This window comes from Helianthus annuus, chromosome 11 (assembly GCF_002127325.2).
Source record: "Helianthus annuus cultivar XRQ/B chromosome 11, HanXRQr2.0-SUNRISE, whole genome shotgun sequence".
NCBI lineage: Eukaryota > Viridiplantae > Streptophyta > Magnoliopsida > Asterales > Asteraceae > Helianthus > Helianthus annuus.
The window spans coordinates 27,683,026-27,695,778 of record NC_035443.2 but is presented as its reverse complement, the minus strand read 5'-3'; the positions used below and the strand labels follow the sequence as shown (position 1 = coordinate 27,695,778).

The 12,753-nt window shown below is 37.9% G+C and overlaps 1 protein-coding gene and 2 long non-coding RNA genes across 3 annotated transcripts; all 3 read right to left on the bottom strand.

Moving 5' to 3' along the window:
* Positions 1 to 298: 298 nt before the first annotated feature.
* On the bottom strand, positions 299 to 5,775 carry LOC110887997. Its single transcript, XM_022135547.2, has 3 exons — positions 4,632 to 5,775; positions 880 to 933; positions 299 to 377 (listed from the first exon to the last, which is right to left on the bottom strand). Exons 1-3 carry the CDS (start codon positions 5,773 to 5,775, stop codon positions 361 to 363), a joined length of 1,215 nt encoding a protein of 404 aa, XP_021991239.1. The 3' UTR covers positions 299 to 360.
* Positions 5,776 to 10,685: 4,910 nt separating this feature from the next.
* LOC110891894 lies at positions 10,686 to 11,291 on the bottom strand. The gene is made up of 2 exons (XR_002565647.2): positions 11,221 to 11,291; positions 10,686 to 10,853 (listed from the first exon to the last, which is right to left on the bottom strand). It is a non-coding gene; the product is annotated as an uncharacterized LOC110891894 (long non-coding RNA).
* A 623-nt stretch (positions 11,292 to 11,914) lies between these two features.
* LOC118479354 lies at positions 11,915 to 12,340 on the bottom strand. The gene is made up of 3 exons (XR_004872291.1): positions 12,230 to 12,340; positions 12,046 to 12,151; positions 11,915 to 11,956 (listed from the first exon to the last, which is right to left on the bottom strand). It is a non-coding gene; the product is annotated as an uncharacterized LOC118479354 (long non-coding RNA).
* Positions 12,341 to 12,753: the final 413 nt, after the last annotated feature.

The window sequence follows — 12,753 nt, the reverse complement described above, 5'->3', positions numbered from 1 at the left end:
ATCCAACAAAAGTGGCATTGGAGCCTTGTTACGCCCCATTTTTCGCAATTTGACATTTAAAAATAATTAGGAAAAATTTCTGGAAAATTCGACATGACTTATTCGTTTTAAACCATTAACACCCTGATATACATACCAAACTTTGATACTTAACATCCATGACAAAAACCCAAAACAACAAAGTCTATATTGGACACGACAAGACTTCGATTACCAAGTTTTTACCCAACTTCAAAGTTATCAACATACTACATAGACCTAGTTACCTATGACCATAACTTAACCCATTTTAAAAGACTTAATAACGGAAGCGTGAGGCGGGCGTAATCCAAGTGTGCACGTTCCGAGCCGTCCAATCGCCTAAGTCGAGGATTTACCTACATTTAAACACCCAACTTAAAACAGTTAGTAAAACGCTTATTTAGTCTACAATACCAACATGGTAACTACGATCATTTACATACTTCCATTTCTTATAAACATTCGATTGTTCATTCGAGTGGATATGGCATACAACCTCATAATGAGATTCAAGCATTACGCATTCGACCCGAATACATCGGGTTAATTACCTCTAATTTATATCCTTCATACCATCCGTGCAACGGATTGAACTTTTGCATACGATTTTGCTTACTTGACCACCCGTCCTAGACGGATGGTCTCATATCCTTACTCGACCTACTCATAAGAATCGGTCGGTTCGCATAGCTTAACATAATCCTTTTTCTTAACATCAATGAATCCGCAAGGGATTCATCATCCATATACTAACACCACAAATGACTAAAACATAGGAAAATTTCTAATAACAAGGGTCATTCAATATAGTTACTAACGAATAGATAAAGGTAAACTTTCGTATGAAACGGATCATACCTCGATCTTGTGAACCTTCCGTTTTCTTAGCACTTGAGCCTTCTTCCTTCACGCCTATACCAATACATAATTTCATTCTTTTAGTACCCCGATTTCATTTCGTTAATTCCTCTATATCACACACAATTGTTCTTTCAAGCATTTCATCAAACACCTTGTGTGCGTTACACTAAATAAGCATAATGTACAATTATTTGAAGCATAGTTTACTAATTCACCTACATAACATCATTATACAACCAATTTTCTTAAAACTTTTTACTCTACATCAAATTATCTAGCATTCAAGTATTTCAAACAAGATCATATAACAAGAATACATGAATTCATAATCACTATGATACTTGTTAACCATGACACAATTCCACCAAGTGGGTTTCTTTCAATTAACTAAAATTGAGCATGATTCCTACACTAGGGAGTGCCCTTATCATCTAAACAACACAAATCATGCCACGGATCTTATTCGGGTCGAAACCCCTTTCTCTAAAATTTATCAAACTCAAAAATTCGACTTACCAATCTACTAGATATGCTTAGAGGTTTGAAGTTTTAGAACATGCAGCGATTTAAACTTGATTTCTCCTTGTCAATTGCTGAATTCTTGCAAGAACAAGGAAACCCTTGTTCTTCCCTGCCTTGATCGATCCCAGTTACGCACACAAGAGTGTGTTTTTGGGTTTTACCAATATAAATCCTTAATTATAAAAGTTTTACACATTAACCCTTCTAATTTGATAAGCATTTAAATTAAGCATTACTTCAAATTCTTAACCTATTCTTTTATCATAATCCCTTAATTAGGTTACTTTGTTCATTTTTATTTAATTTAATTAAGTACCGGGTTTTTGGGGTGTTACAAATCTACCCCCCTTAAAAGAGGTTTCGTCCCCGAAACCTGAATATATAATAAATCTTAAATGTGCACATACCAAAAAGAAAGGGATAGTGTCTTCTCATCTCATTTGTCATTGCTATTAAATCATTTGGCGCGAGCTCCCTTTGCCCCACTTCACCCCAACATACGGGAGTTCTACACTTCCTCCCATATAGTAATTCGTATGGTGCCATTTGAATGCCACTGTGGTAACTATTATTATAAGAAAATTCCACTAGTGGCAAATGGTCATCCCAGTTTCCCCCAAAATCTAAGGCACACGCCCTTAACATATCAATAAGTGTTTGAATAGTTCTTTCTGACTGACCGTCAGTTTGAGGGTGGTAGGCGGTACTTATGTGCAATCTCGTTCCCACGCTTTCGTGAAATCTTTGCCAGTAACGAGAGGTAAATCTAGTATCACGATCCGAGATGATTGACACGGGCACCCCGTGTCGAGACACGACCTCGTTCATGTAGATTTCCGCCATTTTCTCGGAAGAATAAGCTTCTTTAATGGGTAGAAAGTGGGCGCTTTTCGTAAGTCGATCTACGATTACCCATATAGTATCATGCCCTTTTTTCGTTCTTGGAAGCTTGGTTACTAAATCCATCGTTAATTCTTCCCATTTCCACAACGGTATCCCCAATGGTTGAGATTCCCCATAGGGCTTTTGGTGTTCCGCCTTCACTTGAGAACACGTTAGGCATTTTGCAACATGCTTGACGATATCGCGTTTCATGCCCGGCCACCAATAATTGGTTTTTAAATCTCGGTACATCTTTGTAGCCCCAGGGTGGACCGAATAACGTGACTTATGTGCTTCGTCGAGTAGTGCGGTCTTGACTTCACAAAATCGGGGTATCCAAATTCGGCCGAAGCGCGTTTTGAGTCCGGTCGAATTTTCTTCTAGATTATCGATCACGCCTTTTAACCTTTCTTTCTTTATGTCATCTGCTCCAAGCGACTTAATTTGAGATTCGCGTATCATTTCGAGTAACCGTGGCGTAATTATCATCTTCATGGACTTGATACGGATAGGAGACGGGTACTCTTTTCGGCTTAACGCATCAGCTACCACATTTGCTTTCCCCGGGTGATAGAGGATATCACAATCATAATCCTTGATAAGTTCTAGCCATCTTCGTTGCCTCATATTCAAATCTTTTTGTTCGAAGAAATACTTGAGGCTCTTATGATCCGAATAAATTGTACATTTCGCACCGTATAAGTAGTGTCTCCAGATCTTTAAGGCGAACACTACTGCTGCCAATTCCAGATCGTGTGTTGGGTAGTTCACCTCGTGAGGCTTTAGCTGCCGAGACGCATAAGCAATAACCCTTCCCCTTTGCATCAAAACACAACCTAACCCCTGATGGGAAGCATCTGAATAAACAACCAAATCTTCAGTTCCATCTGGCAACGTCAGGACTGGAGGACTCGACAATTTCTCCTTTAATATACGAAAAGCCTCTTCCTGTTCCTCACCCCACACAAATTTTTCTTTCTTTCTCGTCATTCTGGTTAGAGGTAGAGCTATCTTCGAGAAATCCTGTATGAACCTTCTATAGTACCCGGCAAGGCCCAGAAAACTTCTTATCTCTGTCGGGTTCTTCGGAGGGACCCACTTCATTACAGCATCAATCTTTGAAGGATCAACTAAAACGCCTTCCGCATTGATCACGTGACCCAGGAATTGCACCTCTCTGAGCCAAAAGGCACATTTTGAAAATTTCGCGTAAAGTTTCTCCCTGCGGAGAATTTCAAGTACTTCACGCAAGTGCATTGCATGTTCAGCCTTGCTTCGCGAATAGACTAAGATATCATCTATGAACACGATTACCGATTTGTCTAACATGGGTCGGCACACCCGGTTCATAAGATCCATAAACGCAGCCGGTGCGTTCGTCAATCCAAAGGACATGACCAAAAATTCATAGTGCCCATAACGGGTTCTAAAGGCAGTCTTTGGAATATCCTCTTCCCGTACTCTAACTTGATGGTACCCCGAACGCAGATCTATCTTGGAGAACCAACTCGCCCCTTGTAATTGGTCGAAAAGGTCGTCGATTCTCGGTAAAGGGTAGCGGTTCTTTATGGTCAGTTTGTTTAATTCTCTATAGTCGATGCACATACGCATCGACCCGTCTTTCTTTTTAACAAAAAGGACGGGAGCTCCCCAAGGCGACACACTTGGGCGTATGAAGCCCTTATCTAGAAGATCTTGCAACTGTGTCATTAATTCTCGCATCTCCGTGGGAGCGAGTCTATAGGGAGCTTTCGCGATTGGCTTAGCGTCCGGGTTTAATTCGATACGAAACTCTATTTCCCTGTCGGGAGGAAGCCCCGGCAATTCTTCCGGGAATACATCCGGAAATTCGTTCACGACCTCAACGTCTTCAAGCTTCGGGAGGGTTTGTCGGGCATCTCCTACATAAGCTAAGTATGCTCTACCCCCGTTAAGTATATACTTATAAGCTTGGACCAAGGTACACAACTTGGTCTCTACGTTTCTCTCTCCTTGAATACTTAATTGTTTTCCGCTTGGAGCTCGAATAAGCATCACTTTATTTTCACAATCAATCTCCACATGGTGTCGTGCCATCCAATCCATTCCCACAATCATTTTAAATTCCCCCAAAACCATAGGTATAAGGTCGATGTCAAATTCTTCATCTTCTATCGTGAATTTACAATTTCTACAAACCTCATGTAACATATAAATCTTACTGTCGGCTATTTCTACTTCTAGAGGCACTGGCATTCGTTCGATTTTAAAGGACGGATGTTGTATAATTTCATTCGAAATAAATGACATAGTAGCTCCAGTATCGAATAGAACATAAACCGGTATGGAATTTAGTAAAAAGATACCTGAAATCACATTCGGGTGAGACTTGGCCTCTTCAGACGTAATTTGGAACATTCTCCCTTTTGCCCTAGAACCTTCTTGCTTCTTATCTTCTTTTCTGGACTCTTGTTGAAGCTTTGGGCATTCAGATTTGATATGCCCCTTTTCGAAACAATTGAAGCAAGTCTTCGGACTAGTTGGACATTGATAAGACGAATGCCCTTCTTTACCACATTTGTAACATCCTTTCTTGCCCAACAAACATTCTCCCGTATGGAGTTTTCCGCACGTCTTGCAGGGAGTTATTCCACCTTTTGACTTATCTTTCTTTCCATGATCTTGAAACTTTCCCTTTTTTGATGGACTCGAACTTGCACCCTTTTCACTTGGCCTCTTCTCACCACGCTCTTCTTGCCTTTTTATCTCAATTTCTCTATCCCGTGCCAAGTTAATAAGCTCGTCGAGGGTCTCGCATTTCGATGGAGTGATAAATTCCCTGAATTCTGCCTTCAATATGCCATAAAAGCGATTGATCTTCATTCTTTCAGTCTGCACAAACTCCGTACAAAACTTCATCTTATCCAAGAATATACCAGATATCTCATTTATCGTCTCGTTTTTCTGCCTGAGGCGTAAGAAATCTTCTTGAATCTTATCAATGGCTGACTGAGGGCAGTGGTACTTCATGAAGGGTTCCTTGAACTCTTGCCAAGTCATCGTCTGAAGTCTGTCCTCACCTATCTCCTTACTATAAGCATCCCACCAATCCTTCGCTTGAAAGGTGAGTTGTCCCGTAGCAAACATCACTTGGTCCTCCTTATCACATCGACTTCGTTTAAACACCGCCTCCATGCTTAAAATCCACCTCTGGCACATTATTGGATCGATTTTACCATCGTACGTGGTAGGCTTACATGCCATGAAGTCTTTATATGTGCATCGTTGTTCATTGCCTTTACTTTTAAACCCTCCAATTAGTTCTTTCAACTCTTCGATTCTGCTTGCCATCATGGCATCTACCACCCCCAACACTCGACTCTCTACTTCTTGAGCTATTCGCGGAAGATTGGCCTCTATAACCCCTTCAGTTACTTCCATGACTTTGTTCTCAAGTGCTTCTTGTCTAACCGCATCATCACCATCATTAACGTTGCTTGCATCAGCCATCTATACAACAGCATATTTTTATTTAGTACAATTTACAAACTTTTAGCATATCATTGTATATTAATTCACATTTACTTAATCCACCTCACATGACTCGGCTCATCTCTTCCTACTTTTTACGAATTCATTCTTGTTGAATTCACTAATTGTGATTTCACACGCCCAACGGGCCTTTAACAAATTCTTTTTAATCATCAATTAAGTTCTTAAATTGCCCGGCATCACAAAATATGAAAACAAGAAAATTTTCAGCTTTCGACATTGCGTAAGCCGTCGGCGACGGCTAGGTTGCCCGTCGGCGACGGGCTCGTGAAATGGGCGTCGGGGACTTTTACCCGTCGGCAGGGTGTTAAAGCGTCGGACAAAAGCATGGCGTCGGCGACGGGGGTCTGGCCGTCGGCGACGGCCAGCCGTTTGTTAACTCGCTGCAGCTTCTTTTTTTATCATTTTGGTTTATTTTAGAGTCCGTTTTCCAGCCACGCTGGTCTCGGGACCTCTTATTCTACCCCAATGTCATATTATAGCATGCATAGCTTAAAACCTTAAACCGTGAACACATTATACATGCTTATACTAAACGAAAAGTCAAAGCTTTACCTCGTTGACGATCTCGGAGCAAGCACACTTTTGAGTGAGCCAATAGTTTGAGTTCAAGCATTTCATCCTTGCTCGAATCCCTCAAACCTCGGCTCTGATACCAACTTGTTACGCCCCATTTTTCGCAATTTGACATTTAAAAATAATTAGGAAAAATTTCTGGAAAATTCGACATGACTTATTCGTTTTAAACCATTAACACCCTGATATACATACCAAACTTTGATACTTAACATCCATGACAAAAACCCAAAACAACAAAGTCTATATTGGACACGACAAGACTTCGATTACCAAGTTTTTACCCAACTTCAAAGTTATCAACATACTACATAGACCTAGTTACCTATGACCATAACTTAACCCATTTTAAAAGACTTAATAACGGAAGCGTGAGGCGGGCGTAATCCAAGTGTGCACGTTCCGAGCCGTCCAATCGCCTAAGTCGAGGATTTACCTACATTTAAACACCCAACTTAAAACAGTTAGTAAAACGCTTATTTAGTCTACAATACCAACATGGTAACTACGATCATTTACATACTTCCATTTCTTATAAACATTCGATTGTTCATTCGAGTGGATATGGCATACAACCTCATAATGAGATTCAAGCATTACGCATTCGACCCGAATACATCGGGTTAATTACCTCTAATTTATATCCTTCATACCATCCGTGCAACGGATTGAACTTTTGCATACGATTTTGCTTACTTGACCACCCGTCCTAGACGGATGGTCTCATATCCTTACTCGACCTACTCATAAGAATCGGTCGGTTCGCATAGCTTAACATAATCCTTTTTCTTAACATCAATGAATCCGCAAGGGATTCATCATCCATATACTAACACCACAAATGACTAAAACATAGGAAAATTTCTAATAACAAGGGTCATTCAATATAGTTACTAACGAATAGATAAAGGTAAACTTTCGTATGAAACGGATCATACCTCGATCTTGTGAACCTTCCGTTTTCTTAGCACTTGAGCCTTCTTCCTTCACGCCTATACCAATACATAATTTCATTCTTTTAGTACCCCGATTTCATTTCGTTAATTCCTCTATATCACACACAATTGTTCTTTCAAGCATTTCATCAAACACCTTGTGTGCGTTACACTAAATAAGCATAATGTACAATTATTTGAAGCATAGTTTACTAATTCACCTACATAACATCATTATACAACCAATTTTCTTAAAACTTTTTACTCTACATCAAATTATCTAGCATTCAAGTATTTCAAACAAGATCATATAACAAGAATACATGAATTCATAATCACTATGATACTTGTTAACCATGACACAATTCCACCAAGTGGGTTTCTTTCAATTAACTAAAATTGAGCATGATTCCTACACTAGGGAGTGCCCTTATCATCTAAACAACACAAATCATGCCACGGATCTTATTCGGGTCGAAACCCCTTTCTCTAAAATTCATCAAACTCAAAAATTCGACTTACCAATCTACTAGAGATGCTTAGAGGTTTGAAGTTTTAGAACATGCAGCGATTTAAACTTGATTTCTCCTTGTCAATTGCTGAATTCTTGCAAGAACAAGGAAACCCTTGTTCTTCCCTGCCTTGATCGATCCCAGTTACGCACACAAGAGTGTGTTTTTGGGTTTTACCAATATAAATCCTTAATTATAAAAGTTTTACACATTAACCCTTCTAATTTGATAAGCATTTAAATTAAGCATTACTTCAAATTCTTAACCTATTCTTTTATCATAATCCCTTAATTAGGTTACTTTGTTCATTTTTATTTAATTTAATTAAGTACCGGGTTTTTGGGGTGTTACAAGCCTCGACACATTACAACTAGAAACACAAACCACATTCTTGAGCAAGAGACCTCGACACATCCACTTAGTTCCCTGAAATACATGTAAGTTTTGAAAATCGTCAACAAAAGTTGGTGTGAATTCATGGAGTTTTCGTATAGAATGTTTGTATACTTGTATGAAAACATGGCATGTAATTTGTAAAACATATCTGTAAACTGTGTTATGCAAATGTAAGGAATACGAGATCACTAATGTTTTGCGAGGACATTAACATATGTCACAACATAGTAAGCATCCAAACAATAGGCATTTTTCTGTCAATTTACGACTTGATACACAAAACCGCTCTAGGTAGAATGTGGCCCGGAGTGTGGCTGCCTGAAACCCATTAGATCTAACCTTTTGTTCCGCAGTCTAGGTATATAGTTGATTAATGGTGCTTATGTCACCCTATTCATCACATGATCTATGTGTCATTCCTTAGTTTTGTGTTCTACATACCATAGTACATGTATTTTCTCCAAGTTTAGAAAACAAGTAAAAGTTTAAAAATGGGGACATGAACTTACAGTTTTGCGTATCTTAGGTCGTAAACTTCACCAGGTTTGTCTCGTAAGCGTCGTAACCTATACGTGTTCTACGTACGTTACTCACTAGACTTGTAACACACGGAGTACAAGTCACCATATCAGGTTTATGTATTTGTTCTGTGTATGTTCATCATGTGCGAGGGTCGTGCCCTTGTTTGTCAGGTCTCGCCCGTTCGTCGTGTTCTTGTATTCAGAATTTGTATTGTCCTTTCGTAAATATATATTTTACTTCCAAAAATATATATTTGTTTATGTGATCGAAGAAGATCAATAAGTGTTAAAAATAAACTATTTCTAACTTATTCAAAATATGTTACTTATATTATTTTTTGAAAATAAATATAAGTATTTTGTTAAATAATGTTGCCAATATTTTTTTGTGCAAGTATACTTAGGAAAGTATATTTGTATTTTTATGTAAATACTTGTGTATTTTACATTATTTGCCAAAAATCAATACTTTGATTTTTAATACTTTCCGGAATTATATTTCTTAAAAATAATATATTTTTAAGACTTGTGTGAAATATATATATTTTGTTATCTTGTAAAATATATATATTTATTCTTATTATTTTCCGATTTTTGTATCATTCTCATTACTTGGTAAAAGATATATATATATATATATATATATATATATATATATATATATATATATATACATATATATATATATATATACTAGCCGTTTACCCGCGCGATGCGGCGGCAACGATAATTTAGAACGGTCATTAACGATGGTGGTATTTAACGACGCAACACTCTTTTTCTATTAGTCTATCAATTCTCTCACGATATATTATATAATCTTTCGGTTTGTTTTCTTATTTGTAGCACCGGTGTGGGCTATCATGCTTTCCGGATCTTAATTAAATAGAAAATATCAGTTATAAACATTTTAATTAAAAAAATAAATAAAAAGATATCAGTCATACACATAGTAATTTAAGAATAACAATTTACCGATATACATATATATTGCGATGAGATCCAATGTTAAGTATTACATATCCCCATTACCTCATCTACATGATTTGATTACCATTCAAACACCATTAAAATAGTGGTAATAACCTATCATGCAAAATACAATTTTGGTGATAGTGACATGTACTTCTCTACCACGTTTGAACAGAAAAAGTATCCTTCACCTTCATAAAATAATTAAAGTTTTTAATGTTCCTGAATACACGGGTGTGATGATTAATTCTTTATTAGATCTAACGGCGCTGACCCGCCAACACTTTTTCCAATGTTTTAAAAACCGGTTTTCCAATCGTACCGGGTTAGACTCAGAAGTGGTTCAACCGGTTGAATCGAGTTGTACTTGGCGGTTCAACCGGGTTGACTAATTACTCTATAAATCCATAAAATACAATTTCAACTTAAAAAATAATCGAAAACTACATCATTCTATAATAAAAAACATTACAAAAGTTAATCCATAATATAAATAATCCAAAAATTCACTGTTGGTACCTTTTTGGACGCTAGATTTTATCAAGAAGATAAATCTTTGGGCCCATAAAAGATGATTAGGCCAAATTTTAACCTTTGACAAAGTATCAGTATACCCGTTTAAACCGGTGTAACCCAAATTTCCGGAAGTACAACTTCTTTATCGTCCTCTCAATTTACCAGTATGATTCATGCCGGCCAAGCTTCCAATATCCGGTTTAACCGGCCGTTGTAAACTGATTCAACCGACTGATGTAAACCGGTTTTTAAAACATTGACTTTTTTCTCCATCTTTTTTAAATTTTCAATAATTACCATATTAGATATGATAACAAAAACCATGTTACCAAATAACATTATAATTATAATTCTTAAAAATAGGTTATTTAGCATGTTAAAAGCATCTAAATACCCGGTTAATGTTTCTGATCTCAACTTCAGTCATCAACCACCAATAAGAAGAACCAACAGAACTCTTATATTATTTATTCTTTTACATGGTCTACATTTGTGCCAGGACAACATCAAAAATCATGTTATCTATCAAAACATCATACTATAGAAACTTGTACTAACCTTGACCTGCATTAGATCATACTGCAAAACATCAGCAGGGTCTGTTTGGCCTGTCAACATACACAGTCATACCTCAATAAGCAAATCCATAATTATGTATCAATAATAAACATACATGCTGGGTTTTAAAAAGGGCTCAGGTGCGCTTAAGCGTGAGGCGCAAAAAGGCTCACACCTTGGGGCTTTTTCGCTCAGCGCCTAGAGTAATTACAAGAAGCCCCAAAAAAGCGTACTTTTTGGGGATTTTTCTGTGCTTTTTTGGCCTGAGGCGCGCGCCTCTTGTTCCCAAGGCGTTTTTATGCATCTTACTGTTGTACCTTGGGTTTTTTTTTTGCGCTTCGCGTCTTAGTTTTAGACCTCGTCGCTTTTATGCGTCTCTTACTTTTTAAAACCAAGCATACATGCATATTCCTTTACCTTCATTGGAGTGACAGCTACAAGATATAGATAGGGGCTGGATGAAAGCGCTTTTATCCACTGTATTAGCAAGTTCTTCGCATAGTGCCACTTCTGCCAAAAAAAAAATTCTTAAGTGCTTTATGCATACCAACATTTCTACAAGTACTTTTTTCTTGAGAAACTTGTTACCCTTTTGGATTCAACTTGTGAAAGCCCACAAGCTCCAACTGTCGACTGATGAGCGCAAAGTTATTTCCCATTTTCAAGTTAGATGGACTGCGAAGGGAGAATATGGCCAATGTTCTGCAGCCGGCTAACGCAGTGTGTTCTTCTGCCAATGTTCTGCAGCCGGCTAACGCTGCGGTAAGCTGCTGCACTTCTACCTTATTGGGAAGCAAGTACAGTACCCTGTGTTCAACACAAGAAGTTAAAATGTTGTATTGTATTTACTCAATTGCATTCCAAATGAAATGTGTAATAAATAGCATACATCGCCAAAATTTGTGGGTCATCTGATGAACAGAGCCTAGTCTAGGAATAAAGGCAATTGTCGTAACTGCTCCTGTGTGTCCACGCAATATTGAAATTGGAAGTCCATCAGCTATTCGCCATTGTACCCACCACAGATATTTCAGTTGACCAAAGTCAAACTTTCAAACAAGTTTAAATATGGCAAATGATATACTTACAACTCGAATAATGCAGAAGCAACAAATAAATTGTTGAAGCTCACATCAAGGTCTGTAATGTCACCCTATTGAAACGTATATTGATAATAAGTTACTCAGATGAGTTAACAAATTAAAGGGTGAAAATGTGATTTTGTTTGGTAGTTGAGCTCACATCGTGTCCGCGACAGCTGGCCAAGCATAGAGCAGTTTCCATCGAACAATTTTCACAAGGTCATCCGAACCAGTAATAACATATCTCCCTAATCGGTCAAATATTGCTGGAAAAAAAATATTCAACTTTGTGCATATAGATTTCAAAAGTCAAATATATTAGAGGAAGTATATATAACATTTACCGCAATAGACAGCATTCCGATGGCCTCTAAGTTTCTTAAGGTTTTCCATCTTTTGAAACATGGTGGATGGTTTGACAATGGCATAAGAAGCGGCCCGAATAGTCGGTGCGCGATGATCCCTAGAAAACCCTCCACCGATTTCCCTTAGGCCCAGCCCACGCACCTGATCAGCTAACATATGAGGCCATCGCATGAACCCTGGTGGCCATCTCACTTCATTCTCTCCCTTTTTCACATCATCTGCAATACGTAGGGCCAACAAACACCTTAAAATCTATTTCTATTTCAAACTTCTAAAGTATGGATATAATATTCATAATGTATTCATGATCAAATACCACTCAGAAGTGAAAAGGAGCCGGTTCCCAACAGCGTAGGAACATCAGCAGCATTCAAAGGAGTGTGGCCCTGTGATGAAGAATCATCAGTCTCATAGTAACAAGTTGATGCACTGCATTATTATATTAAAATCCCAATTTATTATTAAATTCAACGACTAAAATGTGATTAGTTATACAATATTG

Bases quoted from the DNA above. Each gene is read 5' to 3' on its own strand.
- LOC110887997 (XM_022135547.2), bottom strand. From the start codon at position 5,775: ATGGCTGATGCAAGCAACGTTAATGATGGTGATGATGCGGTTAGACAA. The intron at 934-4,631 runs GTATCTTTTTAC...GTATTGGTATAG, and splicing joins TCACCCGAATGTGATTTCAG to GCGTGAAGGAAGAAGGCTCA.